General features: G+C 34.2%; 1 protein-coding gene across 5 annotated transcripts in view; it reads left to right on the top strand.

The window, feature by feature from the left end:
• The window catches only part of MFSD8 (major facilitator superfamily domain containing 8), a 44,303-nt gene that overhangs the window by 4,214 nt on the left and 12,694 nt on the right, over nt 1-27,395 (top strand). For 2 of the 5 annotated variants that reach the window (XM_045991388.1, XM_045991379.1), the window contains exons 2-11: nt 2,104-2,195; nt 4,081-4,124; nt 10,424-10,664; nt 11,514-11,627; nt 13,635-13,779; nt 14,495-14,550; nt 19,394-19,502; nt 22,350-22,484; nt 26,131-26,234; nt 26,323-26,570. In XM_045991388.1, coding sequence (XP_045847344.1) covers nt 2,104-2,195; nt 4,081-4,124; nt 10,424-10,664; nt 11,514-11,627; nt 13,635-13,779; nt 14,495-14,550; nt 19,394-19,502; nt 22,350-22,484; nt 26,131-26,234; nt 26,323-26,570 — 1,288 coding nt within the window. The remainder of the gene's footprint in view (nt 1-2,103; nt 2,196-4,080; nt 4,125-10,423; nt 10,665-11,513; nt 11,628-13,634; nt 13,780-14,494; nt 14,551-19,393; nt 19,503-22,349; nt 22,485-26,130; nt 26,235-26,322; nt 26,571-27,395) is intronic. The other 3 variants (XM_045991394.1, XM_045991403.1, XM_045991412.1) reach the window with 3 other exon arrangements.

The following is a 27,395-nucleotide window of genomic DNA, read 5'->3' on the forward strand; positions in this document are numbered from 1 at the left end:
CCTGCCTCTTTGCCTACTTGTGATCTCTGTTGAATAAATAAATCAAATCTTTAAAAAAAAAATAAAAAGAATTTCATCATTTGTCTCTCTCTCTGGTTTCATCTTGTTTTTTTTCTCTCTTCCCCTATGATCCTCTGTTTTGTTTCTTAAATTCCACTTATCAGTGAGATCATATGATAATTGTCTTTCTCTGATTGACTTATTTCCCTTAGCATAATACCCTCTAGTTCCATCCACATCATTGCAAATGGCAAGATTTCATTTTTTATGGCTGAGTGATATTCCATTGTCTATATATACCACATCTTCTTCACCCATTCATTTGTTGATGGACATCTGGTTTCTTTCCATAGTTCGGCTACTGTGGACATTGCTGCTATAAACATTGGGGTGCAGGGGCCCCCTTGGATCACTACATTTGTATCTTTGGATAAATGCCCAGTAGTGCAATTGCTGGGTCATAGGGTAGCTCTATTTTCAACTTTTTGAGGAACCTCCATACTGTTTTCCAGAGTGGCTGCACCAGCTTGCTTTCTCACCAGCAACGTAAGAGGGTTCCCCTTTCTTTGCATACTCACCAACACCTGTCATTTCCTGACTTGCTAATTTTATCCATTCTGACTGATGTGAGGTGGTTTCTCATTGTGGTTTTGATTTGTATTTCCCTGATGCTGAGTGATGGTGAGCATTCTTTCATGTGTCTGTTGGCCATTTGTCTTCTTTGAGAAACATCGTTCATGTCCTCTGCCCATTTCTTGATTGGATTATTTGTTCTTTGAGTATTGAGTTTGATAAATTCTTTATAGATTTTGGATATTAGCCCTTTATCTGATAAGACATTTGCAAATATCTTCTCCCATTCTGTTGGTTGTCTTTTGGTTTTGTCAACTGTGTCCTTTGCTGTGCAAAATCTTTTTAACTTCGTGAAGTCCCAGTAGTTCATTTTAAGCCCCCAACCCTTGATTTCAGTTCAGGTCGTAATCTCAGGGTGGTATGGTTATTTGATAGTTCTAAGGTCTATTTTAGAAAATAACTTTGGAACATAAGGCATTTTGTCTATTATGCTTATCTTAATTATTTGAAAATACAAGGCTCATATTAAGGTAAATTTGTTAACTCTTTCTGTATGTGAATGTGAAAATGTAATGAATCCATCCATATACACCCTCATGTATCACCTGACTGGAGCAGGATGTATGCTTAATATACTTGCCTGGAATGTGTCACAGGCTTATATGAAAGATCAACCCTAGTCTAGAGGGACCTTGGACTCTTTAGTCCATAAATAGAACTTGTCTGGTAACCCACGTTGGAGCAAAGCCAAGTGTTCAAGAGGTCCCAGGCCTAGGAATGTCACATCAAACTTTTCTGGCGTCAGGCGCCTGGGTGGCTCAGTGGGTTAAGCCGCTGCCTTCGGCTCAGGTCATGATCTCAGGGTCCTGGGATCGAGTCCCGCATCCGGCTCTCTGCTCAGCAGTGAGCCTGCTTCCCTCTCTCTCTCTGCCTGCCTCTCTGTCTACTTGTGATCTCTCTCTGTCAAATAAATAAATAAAATCTTTAAAAAAAAAAAAAACAACTTTTCTGGTGTCACTTCTACATTAATTTTGCTGAAAGTACCCAGCCAAAATAGCTTCCTGCAGCAATATCACTTTACTATCATCAAATAGAACATTTCATAATGATGACAGTAATTAATTTTTTAAAATATGTAATAGTTGTGTATCCCATCCGTAGGAGATCTAGTTGTTGTAGCTAGTTTGTTTTGATACACTTTATTTAATTTGTTACTTTAACAAATTCCAACACTCAATTTGTAGTAGGTCAATGGTAGCAAAATAATTAGGTTGACAAAGTGTTAACCTTTTAAGCTACCTCATGTCTCCCAAGTTTCTGTGTGTAATGATGCATTAATATAATCCATGGAAATTTAAAGAAATAATACTTACTCATAAATAATTAGTACAGCAGAAACCAATATTAGTAAATTACACCTCTGTCCTATTTTTTAAAATTACTTTAGAAGAAAGAAAATTAAATTATGCCAGAGAAAGTTTTGTACATAATGAGATAACATTATACTACTTTTTTCTTCTTTAATCCTAGAGAATGGGATATTATAGAAACTGAAGAGCATTATAAGAGCCGATGGATATCAATTAGGATTCTGTATCTTACTATGTTTTTGAGCAGTGTGGGTAAGTATTAGAAATTATATATAATTATAAAAATTAGATAAAGTGTCTTATTTTTTTTTAAGATTTTATTTATTTGACAGAGAGAGACAGTGAGAGAGAAAACAAAGGAGGAGAGGAGGGAGAGGGAGAAGCAGGCTTCCCACCAAGCTGGGAGCCCGATGTGGGCTTGATCCCAGGACTCCAGGATCATGACCTGAGCCAAAGGCAGATGCTTAACAACTGAGCCACCCAGGTGCCCCTAAAGTATCTTATTTTAATACCACTTAATTTGAATTTTTTTTATTTTGATACAAATCACATAATATAAAATTTCCCATCTTAAGCATTTCTAAGATCAGAAGTATTGTTTGTCTACATGATTATGTAACCAATATCCAGAACTTATTCAAACTTGCAAAACTAAAACTCTATACCCATTAAACAACTCCCCATTTCCCCCTCTTCACACATCCTGGCAACCACCATTCTTTCTGTTTCTATGAATTTGACTACTTTACATACTTCATATAAATGGAATCATACAGTGTTTGTCTTTTTGTGACTAGTTTATTTTATTTAGCATAATGTTCTTAAGATTCATCCATGTTATAATATGAATCAGAATTTCCTTTCTTGGGGCACCTGGGTAGCTCAGTGGGTTAAGCCTCTGCCTGCAGCTCAGGTCATGGTCTCAGGGTCCTGGGATCGAGCCCCACATCGGGCTCTCTGCTCAGCAGGGAGCCCGCTTCCCCTCTCTCTCTCTCTGCCTGCCTCTCTGCCTACTTGTGATCTCTGTCTGTCAAATAAATAAATAAAATCTTAAAAAAAAAAAAAGAATTTCCTTTCTTTTTAAGGCTGAATACTAGTCTATTGTATATGTGGTGGGGAGGAAAATCTTTTCCTCTACTTTTTAGGTTCTGTAGCTGGCCCCTGCAAATTAAAGCAATGAAAGGCAGATCAATAGAATGAAATCTTGCCATTTGCAACTACATGCTACATGGGTGGAGCTAGAGAATATAATGCTAAGTGAAATAAGTCAGGCAGAGAAAGACAAATAACATATGTTTTCATTCATATGTGGAATTTAAGAAACAAAACAAAAAACAAAGGAAAAAAAAGAGAGAGAGAAAAATCAAGAAACAGACTTTTAACTAACTATAGAGAACAAACTGATGGCCAGTCAGGGGAAGAAGAAGTGGGAGGTTGGATGAAATAAAGGATGGGGATTAAGGAGTACACTTGTCATGAGGAGCACTGGGTAATATATGGAAGTGTTGAATCACTATATTGTCCACCTGAAAGTAATATAACACTGTATGTTAACTATTACTGGAATTAAGATAAAATAAAGTAAAATAAAATACTTCTAATTTTTAGTACTTAATTATCTAAAATTATAAGTAGTAATTTTAATTTTAATAGCAAAGAAGAAAATTATTTTAACTTTGGATTTTAATTAGTATGTTAAACATTTTACCTGTTATAAGTTTCTTGATTGTGAAGTTGTGACCTTGATTTCAAATATTAGTTTACTATTTTAGTCCTCTTTTCATCAAAATCTATATTCAAAATACACTAAAGTGAAACTAATAACTAAATTATTTTTAAAAATAGGCTTTCTAAAAAGAATGATGTATTGGGCACCTGGTTGACTTAATTGGTTAAGCATCTGCCTTTGGCTCAAGTCATGATCCCAGAATCCTGGGATCAAGCCCCACATTGTGTTGGGCTCCTTGCGTAGTAGGGAGCCTGCTGTTCCTGCTCCTAATGTGTGCTCTCTCAGTCAAATAAATAAATAAAATATTGAAATAAATAAATAAAGTCCATGTTATAGTTCAAAAAATTGTATCTATAAATAGTGATGAAAACATTTTAAGCATAAATAACAAACTTTGCCTCTTTACAGGATTTTCCATTGTGATAATGTCAATATGGCCATATCTCCAAAAGGTTTGTATACTTCAATCTATTATTCTCTTAAGTAGCTATAGTAATAGTAACTCTTACATAGTTAAGAGTTTTCTTAAGAATCTCTCTGGGTTCTTATTGATTTAATCCTTACTAGAGTAACTTGAGATAATAATTCCTCAAAAAAGACTTGCAGGTAAGGTGATCAAATGCTTTATTGTGCAAACCAGAACACTCTTAAAGTGAAGGGAGTACTATATCAGGAAAACAGGATCCTGGACAGTCCCAGGCAAATGTAGATGTATGGTCACCTACTTACTAGCCACTTTCACATCCTATCAATACCAGCTCCTTGATAAAAAAAGGACACTACACATTACACATTGTCTGAATTCCCGAAATGTACAAATGACATTTCTATGCAGTAATTTTGTGCATTCTTGTAGAATTAATTTGGGTTGTCAGATGACATTGTAAAAAGAATAGATAATATATGTGTTTTTATGCTTTGGCTACTAGATGGGAAGGAGGGGATCAAGAAGATGCAAGTTTAGTGGGTACTCTGATATCAGTTAATCATCAAGTCCTACCAAGTATATCTTTAAAATATACATTTTAAAGATATATAAAATATATAAAGATATATAAAATATATAAAGATATATAAAATATATATTTTAAAGATAGATATAAATAAATCATATATATTATATATATTTTAAAGATAGACTTGGTAGGACTTGATGATTTTATATATATATTGACATATATTTACATTATGTTATATGTCATATAATACATAAAAATACATTATATATGTATTTATATATATTATATATATTTGTATATGTGTATATATACATATGTACATATATTTGTGTATATTTGTATATATTTGTGTATATATACACAAATAAATTATATACATAATTTATTTGTGTATATTATATATATCTGACATATAACATAATGTAAATATATGTCAATTTTATCTTAAATCTCCAGGAATTAATTTACTGAAAATCAGTATATAAGTTGCAGATGTAATTCATCTATAACAATATTTCAGTTAAGGTTCTTGATGGAGTTCCTCCTACTCTCCCACCTCCTATTCACTCATTAAACTGCTACGATCAGATTAACTCCTATGATGGCCAGAAACTGCTCTCCTTAAGGTCTTCAATTACTTAATTGCTGAGCAGTAGATATTTTTCAGTACTTTAGGTGACATTTGAGTAGCATTTGACATTATTGTCCTCTCCCTGCTTCTGAAAATCCTCTCTTAGCTTCTATACATTTCTTTTTCCTGGCTTTGCTCTTTAAATATTTGTTCTTAAAGTCTTTTGTGAGTTTCCTTTATCAACTTGCTCCTTATGTGTTGGTTTTTTCCAGAGGTTGAGCAGTGTGTGTGTGTGTGTGTGTGTGTGTGTGTACCCACGCACGTATGTGTATGTGTGTTGTAGCCTAAATCCCAAGCTTTGGTCCATGTTAGATCTACAGCAAACAATTTGTTAGATATATCTACTTGAATGAACCTAGCTTCCTAGGGTCTTTATACATTTTTTTCTGGAATGCTTTCCCTGCCTTTTTCTCTCCTTTCCTCTGTCCTTCCCTTCCACCCTACTTCCCTGTTATCTTTTATTCATTCTTCAAGGCTTTGTTCCAAAAAGCCTTCTCTGGTTGTTCCCCAGCCCAGTTTGAGTCAGAAGGTTTTCCTGTGTGCTTCCATACCCCTTTATCATTAACACACACCACTAAGTGTCATAACAGTGTGTTTATGGAAAATTAACTTCCCTACTAGATTGTTAGGATGGCTCAGATGGCTTCAACAAAAATACTAGACGAATAAAAATACTAGATGAATACCTGAAGATTAAAAATAATGCCTACGATACAAAAATTTGCTGACATTTTATATTTCATTTTAGATTTTTTAGTTTTTATGAATTTTTAACTTTCTAAAAATGCTAACTTTTAAAATATCTGATATTTTAAAAGGAATATAAGGACAGAAATACAAACTTCATATTTTACTGATTTGGTGCCATATTTTCATTGCTACTTTGAAATTTATTTGAAAATTAATTAAAAATTGTATTACTTGAAATTATTACACATGACACTAAAAATTCTTTCCTTACTGGCATAGTTACTAGAATTAAAGCAGAATACTTAACAATTCTAGAGCAATATCTTTTTTCCCAAAAATATATTTCCATGCATCAAAACTCTTTTTATTTCTGTGGTCCTTGTATCCAGTCTGTTTAGCCTCAAAATTATCAAAAGAAGGGTATCTACAATAATTAGGTCTACTCGGCACAATATGTTGAATTTTGAAAAGGTACACTCCTTTCTTCAGATTCTTGAAAGCTCTTCAAACGTAAATTTAGTGATTCCATGAACTTGTAACTAGTTCTTTGGCAATACAAATATAGCAATTTCAATTAAAAAGTTATCAACTAATTTACTCAAGTTATTTCTTAACAATAGTGAAAGTTCGCTGTGTGATAGGTACAGTAATAAACCTTTCATCTTTTGATATTCATAACAACTCTGTGAAATGATTATTATCATTCCTGTTTGGCAGGTAAAAAACTCACACTCAGAAAGTTAGGTAGCTTGCCCAGGGTCACACAGCTAGAAAAATGCAGAGGCAAACCTATCTGAAACCAAAATCTGACTCTTAAGCAGTGCTATGTCTACTAGGTTAAACTTTTAAAATCTTAATTTAAGGCTACCATCTCTTTTATGATAATATGTTGACAAATATTACTTAGCTTAAAAGCCATATGTGAGAAAGATAAAAAACTAGACCTCCCCCCCGCCCCCCAAAAAAACCCAGAAAACAAACAAAGCAGTAAAGTATTTGAAAGGAATTTGGTGCTGGTGTGAACTTCTGAATTGTACTTCTTTCTGGCTCTGGCTGATAGACAGCCATCAGCCAAGTGATTGCTTAGTCTTTGTTGCCCAGAAGTGGGATATATTTCCAGGAAGATTTATATTCTTAAACCTAGATTTTGAGTTGGAAGGATAGGTTATCTTATAGGGCCAGGAAGATAGTGGGAATACTCATGCATGAATTATAATAAAGTATAATAATAAAATTGACATATTAGTAAAACAAAGTACTAAAAAATATTAGTTTTTATATAGTGTAGGTTAACATTCATTGAGTTCATATATATGCTGACATTGCCCTAAGCACTACACAGGTATTGGCTCAAATAATTCTTGTAATGACTCTGTGAAGATATCCTCATTTGACAGATAAGAAATTGAAACATGTGATTCCCCCTCCCTCCCACCCCCACCAGCTACTCAATTACTGGATAAGCAAAGCCTGGCTTGGACACTCCTTGATGATGAAACCCGGTTTGGAAACTCTGTATTAACTCATCTTTCTACCCCTATTTCCTAGCATAGGTTTTGTCACAGAAAGGCACTTAGTGACTATTAATTGAACTAATGAGCAATAATCTGCACATAAAGAGGCTTGGAACACCCATATTCATGTCTTAATTCCTATAGCAAAGCATGAGGATTTCTGGAACTTTGACTTTGTCAATGTTATTAACATTTTTAGAGAATAATGTTTTGAAATTCAATACCATGTACTTTGGAGTTTGGAAAGGGTTTTGTTTAGAGATAATATAGATCCAACTTTCACTGAAGTGTAATACAAATTATTACAGATGATTACTATATACTATACATTCATAAAAGTCTAAAAGTATGGGTATGGGGTGCCTGGTTGGCTCAGTTGGTTAAGCAACTGGTTCTTGATTTCACCTCAGATCATAATCTCAGGGTTGTGGAATTGAGCCCTGTGTGGGTCTCTGTGCTCAGTGCAGAGTCTTCCTGAGATTCTCTGTCTCTCTCTCTCCCTTTTCCTCTGCTCCTCCCCCTGTTCTCTTGCTCTCTAAAAAATAAATAAATAAAATCTTTTTAAAAAAACTTTTTAAAAAATGTATGGGGGGGTGTGTGTGTGTGTGTAAGAGAGAGAGAGAAAGACAGATTCAGAGAGAAGGAGAGAGAGAGGCAGACAGATAGACATGGGCTATTAGGGGGATGTTTCTAATCCAAACTTAAGAAATTCTGGAAGACTTTCCAAAGTCACACTGGAGCTGAGTTCTGAAGGTCTGTAGACGTTAGCTTCCTGAAGGTAAGGTGTAGGCTAGGGAGTTGGAGGTGGGAAGGCATTGCTAGTAAAAGGGAGCAGTAGAGAAACCAGCACAAAGTCCCTGGAGGCGAAGAACTTGACTCATTTTGGAAAATTCGAACAGTTCTGTGTGACTAGAAGTTAGAATTGGGGGAAGGATACATGCAGAGAGATGACTTTAGAGAGGAGGGATAGTGGCCAACTTGTGAGCTAGTTTTTCATAATAAGCAGTTTGGATTTTATTCTGAAAAATGTGTGATAGAGATCACCAGAAATGGCCAGAGGACCAGAAATAAGATGCTGTTATTACTATAAGAGAAACACATATGAGCACAGATAACAGTTCAGTTACTGAAGTGACTACCTTCTCTTATAGTGTAGAAACTATCTCCGAAACCATTTTATTTCCTATTGCAATTATAGTAGAATTCTAGGAGATTCCAGTTTTCCAGTCACTGTAAAGAATAGTAGCTGATTAATCGGGAGGGAGACAAACCATAAGAGACTCTTAATCTCACAAAATAAACAGAGGGTTGCCGGGGGAAAGGGGATAGGGAGAAGGTGGTTGGGTTTTGGACATTGGGGAAGATATGTGCTATGGTGAGTGCTGTGAAGTGTGTAAACCTGGTGATTCACAGACATATACCCCTGGGGCTAATAATATATTATATGTTAATAAAAAAATAAAAAAATTTTTAAAAAGAATAGTAGCCAATTAAAAGTTTCCACTGGTCTCTAGCAAATAATATTGTTAGAGCCATCCCCAAGAGTTGGCTTCTATGAGATGGATACTTAACTATAATCAACTGCTATCCTGAAAAGACAGTTTTATCCTTTTGCTTTCAAACCACATTTATCATTAAATTGAGTTATTATTGCTTTTTTGAAAATTAATTAAAATATTTTTATTATATGAAGTTATTTTATATTTTAATAGATCAAAGGCACCAAAGGTAATGTGGGTAGAAAATAAAAACCAGAGTGCCTAAAATAGATATTTTTAAGGCTAGAACTTTAATATTGTGTATCATTATACATATTCACTCCTATTTCTCATCCCCCATAAGAAAATGTACCCAAATATTTCCATTTTAAACTATTTAAAAATATATTTAGAAAAGAAAAGACTATGGTTTTCCTTATGTTCTGTCACTTAACCTAGTATATTTAAATCTTACTTCCTAAAATTTAATGGTTCTGATTTTTCCAAATTACTGTATAGCTTATCATATATTTTTAAAAAGTCTGTTAATTTATTCCATAGTCCCTTTTGTGAGCTAAAATTTTCTGCTTTTTTTAAAGTATTTCATTTTCTGAATTTAATCATTTGGTTCTCTCCTCAACATTCATCGTGAAATATAAACCTTCTTTCAGTGGTAGAACCCTAAGTTGTCTATGTTGAATGGAAGAATTAGTAATAGGTTTAATGAGAGAATTATCTTTCAACTTTTGTGTTTTTATTCTCTTCTTTAAGCTTTTGACTATTGTACCCAATTTTTAAAAAAATACGTTTATGAAAAAAATACATAAATAGCTAATGGCTATTTAGCTTATGGAGTAGCATAAGTCTAAACAATTATATTTACATTATTTTTTTAAAGATTTTATTTATTTATTTATTTATTTATTTATTTTATTTGAGAGAGAGAGAGAGAGACAGAGAGAGAGCATGAGCAGGATGGAGAGGCAGAGGGGAAGAAAGAAGCAGATTCCCTGCTGAGTAGAGTGCCGGATGTGGGGCTCCATCCCAGGACCCAGGGAACCTGACCTGAGCCTAAGGCAGATGCTTAACCAGCTGAGCCACCCAGGCACCACCAACTATATTTACATTATACTAATTAAGGAATGGCACATTATTTTTATGATGTGATTATTTTATATATATAATGTGGTTATTTTTAACAAGATTTTTATGAACCAGAAATTCCCATAAATCATCCTAAAAGATGAAGCTTCCCGAGCATTTTTTTCCTAGTGTGTAGTGAATTGGTAGCACATTTAATTATGTCAGAAGTTTGAATCCCTTATTATAAATAATAGTGTCACAAAACTTATATGTTAGAATTATTGTTTTTATTTCTTTAAATAGGAAATGTTACATGGTCTGAAAAATGTATTTAAGTTTTATAACCTTTATTTTTCTTGGATAACAATTCTTAAAGCATTGTACTTTTTTCTGCAGATTGATCAGACAGCTGATGCAAGTTTTTTGGGCTGGGTTATTGCTTCATTTAGTCTTGGCCAAATGGTAGCTTCACCTATATTTGGTTTGTGGTCTAATTATAGACCAAGAAAAGAACCTCTTACTGTCTCCATCTTCATTTCGGTTGCGGCTAACTGCCTGTATGCCTATGTCCACGTTCCAGCTTCTCATAATAAATACTACATGTTGGTTGCTCGTGGATTGGTGGGATTTGGAGCAGGTAATATGTATGTATGTATATGTTTGGCTGTGTCAGACCTACATTCATGCTGACGTTTATGGCCCTCTCTCACCTAGTGTCACCCCCTCAAAATCTCATATCTTACATATAGATCTCATTACAAATAGACACATATCTTTCCTGTCATTTTGCCTTTCCTCATGATGTTCCCATTACCTATAGTTTCTTTATTCTGTTCCCATCATTCTTCATCCTTCAAGATTCAGTTCAAGTTCTGTATCTTCCATAAATCTTTCTTAGGTAACTATTCCTTAACAGATCTTTCCTTTCTCTAGTATGTCTGTGGCACTTGCTTATATACTGTTTTGCATTGTTTTCATCCTTTATCACTAACCAGATAGAAAACTTTTATAATTAGAGACAATTTATGACTTCCTGAAATATTCTGTGGCCCCTTACAGAGTCTCTTGCACATAATAAGAACTCAAGAGAACTTTTTTTCAATAAATTTTTCAGCCCAATTCATAGTGGATTTCTTTTTCTGTTTCTTATATTATGGTTGCAAAGCATGCAGTGTCTGACATCTTTGTTTTAAAAATAGTTAACAATCAGTGGTATGCCATTCACTCAGTGCTTTCTCCATATTTAATGAAAAAAAAAGTTTAACATTTCTGTAATGCCTTTTTCATTCATTCAGATCTTTAACTGTGTTTTCATGTTACTGAAAGCAATATTTTCCATTAATTGATACATTTGCTCAATGTACATGCTTTGTATGATCATAAAGAGGAAGCAGTGATTTTTGTTCTATATAAAGCCAAATTAAGGTTGAATTCTATAAACTGAAGGGTATTTTCTTTTACTTTAAATTATTGTGTCTTTTTTTAGGAAATGTGGCAGTTATTAGATCATATATTGCCGGTGCTACTTCCCTTCAGGAAAGAACAAGTTCCATGGCAAACACTAGTGCATGTCAAGCATTGGGTTTTATTCTAGGTCCAGGTAGGTATTTTTCACTTGTCATTACTTGAACTGGGAGAACTTTCAAGGTTCAAATGTTAAATGGGTCCAAGTAAAACACTTCATACCCTAAAGGACACTAATATTTTTTGACCCAGCAGGAGGCTAGGCTCTTTATATGTGTTAACAAATGTCCTCTAAAGCAAATTATATTAGTCCCATTTTACAGATTAGGACACCAAGGCATAGAGAATCTAAATTATTTGAGGTCAGCCAGATAGCATATGGGAAATATGAGGTTTAAACCTAACTCTGACTCCAAAGTATATGTTCTGTGAAATAATCATTTAGCTCGACATCTCGATAATAGTTTGGTGCCCCCCCCCCGTTTATTAGAAACAAAATTCTTTTGACTGACGATTCGAGGAAAGTTAGAGAAGTTCTTTACCCTTCTGCCCTTTGCCCATGCCTTTCAGATTTTTCTAAGGTTGAAGAAAATGAAAGAATTTTTAAAGGACTGTTTAAAGACCATTTTTCTTTCAAAGCTTCATTTAAACTTTGAGTGTAAAACATTATCAATTAAATTTAATACTTCCCCAAGGCAGGTAATTTTTTGCTGATTAGATAAATTAGTAATCTTTATGCTTAGAAAACATTTAAAAAACATATAATTGTCTCATTCTTTGAATATTACAGTTATGAATATCATTGCTTTGAATCCAGCTCAGTTTACTTCATCATTAATATCCCACCCTCACCCATTTCCATCACGTCCTTTTAGATAGCCAAGAAAAAGCTCTAAAAAAGATAATCTAATTTATCCTTCACCAAAATCTAATGGTTCAGTTTAGTATTCTGGAGTAAAATATAATAAGCACAAATGTGCAATAATTGGACTGACTGCCATATTATAAAATATATGAAGATACAGTCTGGGTCTTTTTATTTACCACTCTATCCTCGGTATTTGGCACAGTACCTGGTATAAACTTAGGTTCTCAGCAAATATTTCAACCACTTAAGAAGTATTTTAAAGATTAAATAATGATAAAACAAAATCAAATAAATGAGGTAAAAGCGTGTAATAAATCTCATAACATTTTAGAGCCAAGAAAATGGAAGTTCAGAGACAGTACTAGCTAGTACACGGGCAGACAGGACATTAGAAAAAAAAAGATCAGCACTAAAATTTGTATCACCTTGTCCATTGATTTGCCACATTTTCAACCTAAGAATAAAAGAAATAATCAAAAAGAAAGAGATAGGGGAAAAAAAGTATTTTACAGAATATCTCATTTAAATATTTGTATTATATTTAGATGATAAATATAGACCAGAAAAAGATTAGTTGACCTTTCCTATAATAACCACATTAACAGCACTAGCATTTAATGAATGCTTACTATGTGCGAGACACTGTTCTAAGTATTTTATATATAGTATCTTACTTCATCCTTACCTTAAGGTCCCATGTAAATTTTGGAAGAGTTAGATATAGAATCTACATCAGGAAAGCAAACCAGTACTCTTCCAATCTGATTTTTGCCATAGATCCAAATTTTAAAAACATATATAATTTAAATACTTTACATACACAGTGATAATTTGAAATATTGACTTAAAATGTGATATTGTTTCTTAAATTAAATCATGATTTATTTATAGAAGAAACTGGATAATTTAGATTTCCCGTGGAGATGTTTTTTTAAAAAGGAAGATACTGACAAGTTACTTTAGATATAAAATTTTGTGAGTATATGTACACTGGTGTTTAACATTTTTCTCATTATTAGGAGCCTTCTTAGACATTTTTTTCCTAATACCACAGATCAATTGTATATCTTTTATGTACTGTATGAATATCTATGCTTTATACAGAAGAAATAATATTGTACCCCCTTCCCCTGAACTTTCTTGCCTCTATTGAGATGCATGATATAGATGGATGATTCCATAATGTTTCTTCCAATCTTGTAAATGTCTTTCACATTTTTTTTAGTTTGTGCCTCCTACTTAATAATTCATCTGTATACATTTTATTTTATTAAGTTTTTCAGACTTGTTTTGCTCTCATTGGAGAAAAGGGCGTGACATGGGATACCATTAAACTACAGATAAACATGTACACAGCACCAGTTTTACTTGGCGCGTTCCTGGGAGTTTTAAATATTATTCTGATCCTTATTCTATTAAGGTAATTAGATAGAAATGATAAAACTACCTTTGTAAATTGTGAAATTAAATAAGCATTATCATTATTGGAAGATAATTATTCCTATAAAGGCTTTGTTTGGCTTTTGATATCTATAATCATGTTCGTGTTTTTTTGATCAGCTAATGAATATAGTACTCATAACAAATAATGGACAGTCTGATAAATGAGTCTTTGAAGACTCAAGGTTTGATCTTGATTTCCTAACTATAGGTTTCTAAATTGGGGAATAGCGTGAAAGTAACATTTTAAGTTGATTAATGATTGGTATCAACCTTAAATCCAAAAGTTACTTACCTCGCCTATCTTTTTTATTTATTAGAAGAAATTTTATAAAACTACAGAAGTTTTATTACTTTATATTTCCTTGGCGTACTTTATCCAAAGGCCCAAAAACATTAACAACAAATGTTCAAAATCATGGAAAACTTCAGATATTTATTAAGGTAGATCATGTGTGCTTTTGAATGAATTGAATATTGTTTTTCATTTTATAGGATAATATAATAAGAATTGTAACTTGTACCTTTTAAATTTTATTGGTTATATCTCACTGGTAGTAATCTCATTACTCAGAAGTCAGTAAAAGAAATCCATGTCAGAATGTGCAAAAATAGGAGACTACTAATAAATTTAAGTCATTTATCTATTATACTAAGTTTTTCATGGATACAATACTTATTTTTTTCTATTTAAGAGAACATCGTGTGGATGACTCAGGACGACAGTGTAAAAATGTTAATTTTGAAGAAGGTACTTTTAACCTGTTTGACTAAATTGCTAGAACAGTATCAAATTGTTTCTGGTGATTCTGTCTGTCTGATGTTTACTTGGATTTTGCTTCTGAGGACAGTACAGTGGGTAACTGGGGAGGATCTTCAAAGTTGAAAGTTACCTAAATTGATTATTATTTTTTAAAAGATTTTATTTATTTATTTGAGAGAGAGAGAGCTCACAAGCAGGGGGAAGAGCAGAGGGAGAGGGAGAAGCGGGCTCCCCACTGAGCAGGGAGCCCAATGCAGTGCTCAACCTCAGGACCTTGGGATCATGACCCCAGCTGAAGGCAGACACTCAACTGGCTGAGCCACTCAGGCACCCCTAACTTGATTATTTTTTAAAAAGGCATGCCCAGGAGCTCCTTGGGTGACTTAGTTGGTTAAACATCTACCTTCGGCTTGGGTCATGATCCCAGAAAAGTCCTAAGTAGGGCTCCCGCTTCAAGGGGAGTCTGCTTTTCCATCTGCTGCTCCTCCCACTCATTCTCTCAATCTCTCTCTCTCTCAAATAAATAAATAAAATCTTTAATATTTTTTTAATTTTTAAAAATTAAAAAAAATTAAAAAGTTATGCCCAGATCAGTTATTTGGTGTTCATGATTGGCAAAGCTAAAACCATTGCTAAAAAATCACTTTGTCTTTGTTGTAAAGAGCCAATATCCTAAAACCCTCCAGTTCTTTGGAATGATTTCAGTAACTTTCCTTCCAAATGTGTTTTTCTGTCTCAGGCATTTCTTTACTCCCTTAATTATGGGACTAGGTTTCTCTTGTGTATTTTTATTCTTTTGGTATACTCTACAAGTGTATATTTTCATCCCTTAGATCTTTCTCTGAACTCAGAAGTAGGTATCCAATCTGGCCAGTAGGTATATTTTGCTAAATAAACCACTATTTTACTTCTTGGGGAGTGTACCCCTCTGTGCAAAAGATTGCAACTCAGTTCTTGCCTTTAAGGAGTTTGGAAAGTTGTGAAAAAAAAACTCAGTGTTATTTTACTGAGTACTTTTATAGCCATTTTCTTTAATTTTCATGACAAAACTAGTGGAAGGTTAAGGTAAAAGTAGTAGGGTGGAGAACAGAGTGGTGAGGAGCATTAGTAAGTTTTTGAAAAAAGAAGTAGTCTGATAGTACTCAGATTCCATGTGAGACTAATACAGATGTGTAAAGGCCTGAACTAGGGTAGCAACTAAGAATGGAGAAGGGATAGATACGAATTTTTGAAGGGAAAAAAAAAAGTCAAAATTCTTGACAGATTAGATATGGCATATTAAGGAATAGAGGGAGTTGTTGAAAATGTCTGTCAGGTTTTGAGTCTAGATAAGTGAAAGAATGGGCGAGAACAACAATTTAGGAAGGGACATCAGCTGAACAGAGAAAATGATTTCAGTTTGGATCAAGCTAAATATACTGCTATAGTAGAGAAACTCAAAAATGCTGAGGCATTTGTAATTTTGGCCATTGAGATCAAAGCTAGAGATACAAATTTCAGAGTAAGCCAGTGAAAAACTACAGCAACAAAGAGGGAAAGAAAAAAAAGGAAGGGGTAGATGAATTAAGTGTGGCAAAATATTGTTGAATAGAGGGGCTGAATATATATTTGAAAGTTTTCAAAATGAAAGAAAAGCAAAGGAAAGAAAGAATGGTGAGCAAGTGCCAGCAGGGGGTATAAGCCACTTTGCTTAAAATGTGAAAAATAGGGTGCTAACTTAAAGGACCTATCAGATAAAAGGAACGAACAATTTGAAGAGGGTGAGTATAAGGTGCTAAGACAAGGGAGATACATCAGAAGTGAAATCTTTTCAGAAGTTGGAAAAGGATAACAATATCAATCAGTGCTTCACTGACTTTAACATGCTTATAAAGCACCTGAAAAGCTTGTTAAAATGCCAGTTCTGAATTACTAGGCCTGGGGGAAAAGGGCTGAATAGGGCTGCCAGATAAAACACAGGATGCCCAGTTGAATTTGAATAATTTTTTAGTGTAAATATGTCTCAGCCAGTTAAATTTAGATTTCAGATAAGCAACAAATGATCTTTTATTTTATTTATTATTTATTTATTTTTACAAATAATCTTTTAGTATAAATATGCCTCAGATATTTCATGGAACATTCTTATACTTAAATTTCAAATATTGCACAGAAAATATTATTATTATTATTATTATTATTATTATTTATCACAAATTCAAACTTAACTGGGTATCCTGTATTTTTATTTACTAAATATGATGAACCTAGTGATATTCTGAGAATCTACATTTATAATAAGCTATCATGGGAGTTGATGCTGCTGGTCTATGAAACACACTGTCCAGTATGGTAGACACCAGCCACATTTGGCTATTTAAATTTAAATTAAATTACATTTAAGAATTTCCGCAGGCACACTAGCAACATTTCAAGTCTTAAATTATGGGTATATGTGGCTAGCATCTAACTGAATTATACAACACAGGCAAAGAACATTTCCATCACGTCAGAGGTCTGTTGCACAGCACTGCACAAATGAGAGTTTAGAAAGACCAGACTTATTTTCTTTCTTAAGAATCTAGGTACTTCAAAATGGTTTCCAATATAAAAGTCATTTTTCAATTTCAGTAAGTATTTAAATCTGCCCGCTTTTTTGCTATTATTAAAAATATTATCATTGGATAGATTATACTTCCTAATTACATAGTCTTTGAATCAATATATGAATCTATTGTTTTCTTAAAAATTCTTACAATTTGGGGAGCCTGGGTGGCTCATTCGTTAAGTGTCTGACTTCAACTCAGGTCATGATCCCAGGATGCTGGGATCAAGCCCCTCATGGGGCTACCTGCTCAGCGGGAAGCCTGTTTCTCCTTCTCTCTCTCCCGCTCCTTGTGCTCCTTCTCTTCCTGTATCTTTCTTTCTCTGTCAAAGAAAATGAAAAAACAAAAACAAAAAAACCCTCATAATTAGATACCCAGTGAGTCCTCATAATCTAGAATGCAACGTTTCAGAGCTTTCCCCATTGAAGCCAGTAGTGGGTATAGGCTGCGGGACACAAAGCACATAGGAAGCAAACTCTAGTCTTAACTTGGGGCAGGGTTTCCTTTTGATTCAAAGGAGTAAAGACTGGCTTCCAACTTTTTTATGATGAGAAAAACTGTCTGAGGGAAGTAACCCCTAGCTCCCTGCTGCGGCTACACATGTGCTTAAAGATAGCATAAAATAAAGATGTTCTTGAATTACCAACTTGTTTTACTCTGAATAAGTGGATAATTTATAAAATAGCATGACAGATGTATATGGGTAGATATATATGACTTCACAGTTCTCAGTTACATCAGAAATAGTCCTATTCACAGTCAATAGTGTGCAGCTTAACTACATAGTTCAAGATAAATAAGTACACTCACTTTGCCCTCCTAATTTATTATTATTTTTTTAAAGATTTTATTTATCTGACCAAGAGAGAGTGTACACAAGACAAAAGCAGGGGAGCGGGAGAGGGAAAAGTAGGCTCTCCGCTGAGAGGAGAGCCTGATGTTGGACTCGATCCCAGGATCCTGGGATCATGACCAGAGTGAAAGGCAGACACTTAATAACTAAGTCACCCAGGCATCCCTGCCCTCCTAATTTATAAAACCACCATCAAATCTTGGTGGTTATTTGCATTATATATTTCTTTTTTCTTTTTTTTTTTAAGATTTTATTTATTTATTTGACAGAGAGAAACAGAGAGAGAGAAGGAGCACAAGGAGGGGGAGTGGGAGAGGGAGAAGCAGGCTACCTGAGGATCAGGGAGACAGATGTGGGACTTGATCTCAGGACCCAGGGTCATCACCTGAGCTGGAGGCAGATGCTTAACGACTGAGCCACCCGAGTGCCCCGTAAAATGTATTCCTTGATAAAAATATAAATAATAACATAAGGACTTTGAACAATTGTGGTAATAACATGAAGATATTTACTAATTCTAATTTCACATAGCATTGAAATTCAAAATATATATCCATTGAAGTGAATCACAGAACTGATTTAATAAACTATTATGAGGTCCTCATTAAAATCCTCATAAGTTTAAAATTTAAGTGAAATAGGAAAAAACCTTGCAATGGAAATTTACTTTTTAAAAAGATTTTATTTACTGAGGGCGAGAAAGAGAGTACATGAGCAGGGAGAGAGGCAGAGGGAGAGGAAGAGTGAATCTACGGCAGACTCCCCACTGAAACGCAAAGCATGTTGCAGGGCTCAATCTCCTGACCCTGAGATCATGACTTGAGCTGAAACCACGAGTTGGCAACTTAACCAACTAGCCACCCAGATGCCTGCAATGGAAATATTTTTAGTATGAGACATTTTACATAATTTTATAATATTCCTGTTTTGGATTGAGAGAAAGCTTATAGAAAATATGACTGTTTCCTATAGATAACAGAAAGTATAGTTCCTGGGAAGAAAATTCACTTTATTTTCAAATGCCATTATAAAAATTATTTTTGTTGGGGTACCTGGGTGGTTCAGTTGGTTAAGCATCTTCCTTTGGCTCACGTCATGATCCGAGGAGCCTGTGATCGAGCCTCGCATTGGGCTCTCTGCTCTGAGAGGAGTCTGCTTCTCCCTCTCCCTCTGCTGCTCCCCCTGCTTGTGCTCTTGCTCTCTCAAATAAGTAAAATCTTTAAAAAATAAAAATTATTTCTGTCTTAAATTGTTACTTTTAAATTGCCTTGAGCCTAAAAGTGATTTTAAATGTTCAGTCATAAAATTTGCTACATATAATTTCGACATTATTTTAGTGTCATAAGAAAAATTAGATGTTTAAGTAATAAAATTTTTCTCCTGTTTATTATAGCAAGTACAGATGAAGTTCAGGTTCCCCAAGGAAATATTGATCAAGTTGCAGTTGTGGCCACCAATGTTCTGTTTTTCGTGGTTCTATTTATCTTTGCCCTTTTTGAAACGTAAGTTTTATTTTGTCTTCATCAAATCACATTACATAAATAATGCAACTTATAATAATGAATATGAATTATAATGAATAATAATGAATATGAATTATTACAAATAATAATAATGAATAATGCAGTTCTTAACGCAACGTTAATCAGGTATATCGATGTTCTCAAAAACTTTATGTAAGGCATATTTTTTGTCATGATGAAAAAAGTACATATAAATTTTATGCTTTTAACCTGAAAACAGTTTAATACTTATCTGTAATCTTACTACTTTATCTCACTTTCTTATAAAGGAATCTGTTCACTAGTCTTTTCTTTTTCTGAGTTTTATATATATATTTAATATAGTTCTAAAACTTCAGTGCCATGATTTAATTAACTTTAGGCTATATAACTATTTATATTTGCATGTATTGGGTTCAGTCTGGCAATGTTAATTCTATTCAAGCTCTGATCCTGAAAAAAAAAGTAGTATATTACAAAATCCTTGCCTTGTGTAGGTTTTATTGACTGTTAGCTATCATACAAATTCTTTATTTTTAAAATGCCTTTCCATTTTATTGTAAAAATAGTACATTCTTGGTATAAATATTCTAAACTCTATAACTGTATCTCCACATCCACTTCTTTTCCTGGAAGTAACCACTGCTAATATTTTAGTATTAATTTTTCAAATTTTTTTTCTATACAACTATACGTAGTGGGGTGTGTGTGTTTATTAAATCAACATAGAATATGGTTATCACTTGATGGGGCGCCTGGGTGGCTCAGTGGGTTAAAGCCTCTGCCTTCGGCTCAGGTCATGATCCCAGGGTCCTGGGATCTGAGCCCCGCGTCGGGCTCTCCGCTCAGCAGGGAGCCTGCTTCCTCCTCTCTCTCTGCCTGCCTCTCTGCCTACTTGAGATCTCTGTCTGTCAAATAAATAAATAAAATCTTTAAAAAAAAAAAAAAAGAGTATGGTTATCACTTGAAAATTTGGTTTATTCCTTTGTAATAATTGTAACATTTTTATGCCAGTACATATAGATTTGCTTGATTTTTTATTTTTAAAATTATTGAAGTTTGTGAAAGTTTCAGTTCATCTGATTTTGGGGCATTTTTTAAAATTCTGGTAAAATATACATAACAAAATGTACCATTTTAACTATTTTTAATTGTACAATTTAGTGGCATTAAGTCTGTTCACAAATGTTGTACAACCATAACCCCTATCCATTTCCAGAATCTTTTCATCATTCTAAATAGAAGTTTTATACCCATTAAACAGTAAGTCCCCAATGCCCCTCACCTAGCCCCTGGTAGCCTTTATTCTACTTTCTGTATGGGTTTGCCCAATCTGGGTACCTCAAATAAATGGAATCATACAATACATTTCCTTTGTCCTTTTGTGTCTTGCTTATTTCAAGATGTATTATTATTGTATTATTATTATTGTATTGATTAGCAAGATGTATTTAAGTTTCATCCATATTATAGCATGTATTTGACTTTCATACATTTTATGGCTAAATAATATTCCATTGTGTGTATATACCAGTTTCATTTATCCATTCATCTATCAGTGGCTTTTTGGGTTATTTCCGCCTTTCGGCACTTGTGAATAATGCTATGATGCTGTGATGAACACTGGTGTACAGGTATATGCTTGAGTCCCTGCTTTCAGTTCTTTTGGTTATATACCCAGAGGTGGATTTGCTTAATGATATGGTAATTCTGTGTTTAACTTACTGAGAAACTACCAAACCATTTTCCACATCAGCTCTTCTGATAATGAAATTAAAAATGGTGATGTTCTTTTTTTTTTTAAGAATGAGTATCTTAAATATATTTCTTTTTTTTTTTTTTAAGATTTTATTTATTTATTTGACAGAGAGAGAGAGAGAGATCACAAGCAGGCAGAGAGGCAGGCAGACAGAGGGGAAGCAGGCTCCCTGCTTAGCAGAGAGCCCGATGCGGGGCTCGATCCCAGGACCCTGAGACCATGACCTGAGCCGAAGGCAGAGGCTTAACCCACTGAGCCACCCAGGTGCCCCAATATACTTCAATTCCATTTTGTAGCCAGTTAATAGAGGAGATAGAGAGTAGGAAAAGAAGCTTGGCAAGGAAGGAGACAGTCATATAAAAGAAGAACAACATTCAGAAGTAGGGAAAGAAGGGTACCTGGGTGGCACAGTCAGTTAAGCATCTGCCTTCAGCTCAGATCATGATCCTGGAGTCCAGGAATTGAGCCCCCTGTTGGGCTCCCTGCTCAGAGAGGAGTCTGCTTTTCCCTCTCCCTCTGTCCCTCCCTTTGCTCCTTCTCCCTCACTGTCTCTCTCTCACTCACTCTCTCAAATAAATTAATTAAATCTTCCAAAACAAACAAGAAGTAGGGAAAGAAATACATTCAGAAATAGGAATGAAAGAGACTGAGGAAGAAAAATCCAGCAAGTTTCTAATGGCTTAATTATAGTAACATTGTTACTATTATGTTATTACTTATTTCAATGAAATTAAAAAGAAACCAATTTAAACCCATTTAACCATGACTAATTAGTTAGAATGGTAAGAATTACAGTTTGTTTCTTTTCCTGTCCTTCCGAATTTTTGCAATGTGGATATATTACTTATATAATTAAAATAAATATTAGTAAATAAAAAATACAAACAGCCTAACGTAGTAGCTAGTCCATGTAGCAACAAAATGTGCTTAAAGTGTGTTAATTTTTTTTTTAATGTAGAGCTGGTGTCATTTCTAAAAGGGATGCAAATTCTTGAATATATCAGTATTGTTATTAAAGCTTCTATATCACATTTATAATGCCTATGATTTAAATAAAAAAAGAATTTTTTTTGCTTTGTTTTTCTTAGAATCGTTACTCCATTAACAATGGATATGTATGCCTGGACTAGAGAACAAGCTGTATTATATGATGGAGTAATACTTGCTGCTCTTGGAGTTGAGGCAGTTATTATTTTCATGGGGATTAAATTACTTTCCAAGAAGTAAGTTATGTGTCTTTGATTTTGTTTCAGTGAATTTTAAAATAGACTTTTAAAAAAGTCTTTTTTTTTTAAGTGAAACATGAAAGAGCTAACATGTAAACACCTTAAAGTTGTAAGGTGTAAATTACCTTAAAGTTTTTCTCTTATTGTGTATTACTTTTAGTCCTTGAATGATTGCAAACAGATTTAAAGTTTATTAAGGGAGCATGATATTTCTATACCATATAGCATATTCTTTGGTAAAGCAAGATATTTTACAAAGTGAATTAATTTCTTCTAACATATCTTTTGTATATTATGTTTTATTTAAAGTATCTCTTAAAGTGTATTTTATAAAATTCTATTCTGCTATAGGTTGTACAACAGAAAAGATTCAATGGTTAAGTCTGGAAAATTCTGGTTAAAATTACCAAACTTCTTTTACTCTAAAATTTCCAAATCTTCAGTGCATATATATAATATCACCATAATGACAAAGATATTGTGTAGCATTTCTCAAAGTTACTTGTAACTTTGACCACAGGACATTCCTTTTCTAAAATTTTTAAAAAGATTTTATTTATTTATTTGAGAGAGAGAGTGCAGGAGCATGAGCAGAGGGAGGGGGAGAAGCAGACCCCCTGCTCAGTAGGGAGCTGGCTGGGCTTCAGGGCTCAATTCCAGAATCCCAGGATCTCAACCTGAGCCCAAGCCAGACACTTAACAGACTGAGCCACCCAGGCACCCCAAGAACATTGTTTTAAAGACGCATTTTGTAAAACTACAACTGCAATAACATGCTTTGGAGAAAGTGCTTGTATAAAATTAAGTTCATTCATATAGTCTAAGATGGTACATTAGTTGATGAATTTAGATAATTCTAAGAATTTAATTATTCCTAAAATGCTTTAATAATACTTTAGAACTTTAGGGGCACCTGGGTGGCTCAGTCGGTTAAGCATCTGCCTTCTGCTCAGGTCATGATCCCAGAGTCCTTGGATCGAGACTGCTTCTCCTTCTCCTGCCCCCTGCTCATGCTCTCTCTCACTCACTCTCTCTCTCAAATAAATAAATTTTTAAAATCTTTTTAAAAAATACTTTAGAACTCTATGAAGTTCTAAAATCAATTAACAAATCTTGAGTCAGTGTGTAGGGTTAAGCGCAATGGGAGATACTATGAAGATTCCTATGTTTATAGATCCAAATAGAGGAGCCAAAATACAGATACAAACATAGACATAGATTTATATTCAAAATAAATAATAGTAAATGCATTACAGAGTAGAGCAGTCCTGCTGATAGGCATTCTTACAGATTGTCTAGTTCATACCTTCAAAGAGCTTGTATTCTATTGGGTGGGAAAACCAATAAACTAAAATGTGAAATCAGGTAGTGATAAGTACTATGAAGAAGAATGGAGAGAGGAAGAAAATAAAGAGTAGCAAGGGCAGGGTTGGGAGAGAGCAGCAGTGTTAGAAAGAAGCAAGAAAACAAACTTGGCCAGGGCAGAATGAAAGAAATGGCAAATGGGAGAACATCAGGTTAGAAAGATGTGAAACATTGTAGGTATTCTGAGGGTGATGTGAAGTGTTTGGGTTTGTATATATTGTTTTAGGAAGTCTTTTTTTTTAAAGATTTTATTTATTTATTTGAGAGAGAGAGTAAGCAAGAGAGAGAGAACATGAGCAGAGTGGCAGGGGCCAAAAGAGAAGCAGACTCCCCGCTGAGCAGGGAGCCTAATGCAGGACTCAGTCCTAGGATCCTGAGATCATGGCATGAACCGAAGGCATACGCTTAACCAACTGAGCCCTCTAGGTGCCCTGTTTTAGGAGACCTTTGGTCTTGTTTGTATATTTCACTTTTATTGTAGAAAATTTCTAACATATACAAGGGAATAGAGAGCATCATATACTGAATTTCTTATATCCAATACCCAACTTCAGCAGTTATCAATCCTTGGTAAGTGTGATTCATCTGCCTACTCCACACTCCCTATATCTCCTATACCTAGATTATTTTGAGGCCAATCCCAGATATCATTCCATGTCTTCCATAAATATCTCAGTGTGTATCTCTAAAAGTTAACGTTCTCACATCTAAAAAAATTAACTGTGGGGGCGCCTGGGTGGCTTGGTCATTTAAGCAACCAACTCTTGATTTTGGCTCAGGTCATGATCTCAGGGTTGTGAAATAGAGCCCTGCCTGGGCTGCAGGATCCGCAGGGAGGCTGCTTGAGTTTCTCTTCCTCTGCCCCTCCCCCCAGTGCATGCGCACATGTGCTTTATTTCTCTCTCTCTCTCTCTCTAAAATAAGTAAATCTTAAATAAATAAATAACAAAAACAAATTTTAAAATTAAGTGATTTCTGAATATCCAAGCAGTATTCAAATGTTCTCTATGGTTGCAATAGTTTTTAAAATTTGTTTTATTTCATACTGTCTTATTTTGTTTCACAACTTACTTGACTCAGGCTCTTAAGTTTCTTAAGCCTTTTAATCTATACATTTAACATTTTTCTCTCTTTTTTCCCCTCCCAAATGGAAGAAGCCAGGATGTATGTTTTATAGTTTCTCGCATTTTGGATCTCGCTGATTGAATGAATCCCTGTGGTGTTTTTGTTTGTTTGTTTGTTTGTTTGTTTGTTTTTACATTTTCCTGTGTTTACTATATTTCTCAAAAATTGGTCCTTAGATCTAGAAGCTTGATGAAATTTAAGTTCAATTTTTTGGCAAGAATATACTTTATAGGTGGTATTATATGCTTACATCATGAGAAATGTTACATTTTATTTATCTCTTTTTATACTGCTAGTGACTGTCAAGCATTCCTAGATTCATTAATTTATTAATAGATCATTATACAATGCTGGTTTTTAATTCTATAATGTCTTTATTTAATTTTTTGGAATATTTTCTTTAAAGAGAACCTTCTTATCACCAATTATTTGGTTATCTTGAGGTACAGTTTGTATAGGAAAGACAAGATGACTATTTCCTTTTATTAAATGATTTTTTAAAATAATGATTCAGCTTCCTAACTCCTTTAAAAGTAACCAAGAGTATTTTATTTTAATATACTATGAATTCATAGATTATAACATTTTTTATGTGTTTTAATCCATTGTCATACTATTATTTTTGGTGTTCACACTGTTATGTTTTTGGCCAGCATCTTCAAATTGGCTCAGAGTACCTTTATCTAGGTACGAGAAGGACCTAGTAATCACCTCTAGCATCTAATACTTCTGGTATGAAAAAATATCCAGACTCATCTTTTTCTTTTTTTTTAAGATTTATTTATTTATTTATTTATTAGAGAGAGAGGGAGTAGGAACAGAGAAGGGGCAGAGGGAGAAGCAGACTCCCGGTAGAGCTGGGAGCTCATCTTGGGGCTTGATTCCAAGACCCTAAGATCTTGGACCTGATCCGAAGGCAGACATACAACTGACTGAGCCACCTAGGTACCCCACCAGGCTCATCTTAGATGTTTTCTGTTCTAGATCTGAAATCAGTTGGTTCTTTTTAGTGGAAAATTATATTTAACATTCATATTATTTGGTATATGACTGAAAGGATCAAGATACTATATCACAGTTTTAAAATATAAAAGTAATGGAACTATGTAATACTGTTTTGTTTTTAAATTACAGAGTTTCTGTTCTTTAACAGGATTGGTGAACGTGCTATTCTACTGGGAGGACTCATCGTTGTATGGGTTGGCTTCTTTATCTTGTTACCCTGGGGAAATCAGTTTCCCAAAATACAGTGGGAAGGTATAGCCATACAAAATTCTATAATGTTTGCCCTTGTTATTCATCTAAAATTAGTAAGTAATTCACTGTGCTATTTTTGTTTTAACAGATTTACATAATAATTCAATTCCTAATACCACATTTGGGGAAATTATTATTACTCTTTGGAAATCTCCAAGAGAAGATCACAATGAAGGACCAACTGGTTGCCCAGTTGAACAAGCCTGGTGCTTCTACACCCCCATGATCCATCTGGCCCAGTTCCTCACATCAGCTGTGCTAATTGGAATAGGCTATCCATCCTGTAATGTTATGTCCTATACATTATATTCAAAAATTCTGGGACCAAAACCTCAGGTGAGTCATTTACCCTGATACTGCTATTGCAATTATATGAAATATAGTTGTAAGCACTCACATTTTTTGCTACCATTCTTTATTTTCACACAAGCTGACTTGGTGGATTTTTATCGTATTCAGCCCTTTTAAAAATGATTTTATTTTTTTTTTATTTTAGAGAGAGAGAACAAGAGAGAGCACCAGAGTAAGGGGAAGGGTAGAGGAAAAGGGAGAGAATCTCAAGCTCACTCCGTGCTGAGTGCGGAGCCTGGTGTTGGGCTCTATCTCACAATCCTTGAGATGATGGTCTGAATCAAAACCAAGAATTGGACACTTAACCAACTGAGCCACCCAGGCGCCCCCACAAGTTTTATTTCTGACTCATCTTTTTAGTAGAAGTTGTTTAAATGGTCACAAAGTGAACATATGAAGGGGCGCCTGGGTGGCTCAGTGGGTTAAAGCCTCTGCCTTCGGCTCAGGTCATGATCCCAGGGTCCTGGGATCGAGCCCCGCATTGGGCTCCCTGCTCAGTGGGGAGCCTGCTTCCCCCCCTTCTCTGTCTGCCTCTCTGCCTACTTGTGATCGCTGTCTGTCAAATAAGTAAAATCTTTAAAAAAAAAAAAAAGTGAAAATATGAATTTCTTCCTTAAAAATTGCACTGATAGTTTTACATTTTGAGGACAGAAATTAGTGTTTCTATTGATACAAGACAAAGAGAAAAGAAAATTCTTAATACTGTTTTTTTAAGCTATAGTAGCAAGTAAAACATTTCTATGGTTTTTAAAATATAAAATTGTATTTCCAAATTTTCAAAATCAAGAATAAAAACAAATTACAAAAGCA

The sequence above is a fragment of the Meles meles genome, chromosome 2, assembly GCF_922984935.1.
Source record: "Meles meles chromosome 2, mMelMel3.1 paternal haplotype, whole genome shotgun sequence".
NCBI lineage: Eukaryota > Metazoa > Chordata > Mammalia > Carnivora > Mustelidae > Meles > Meles meles.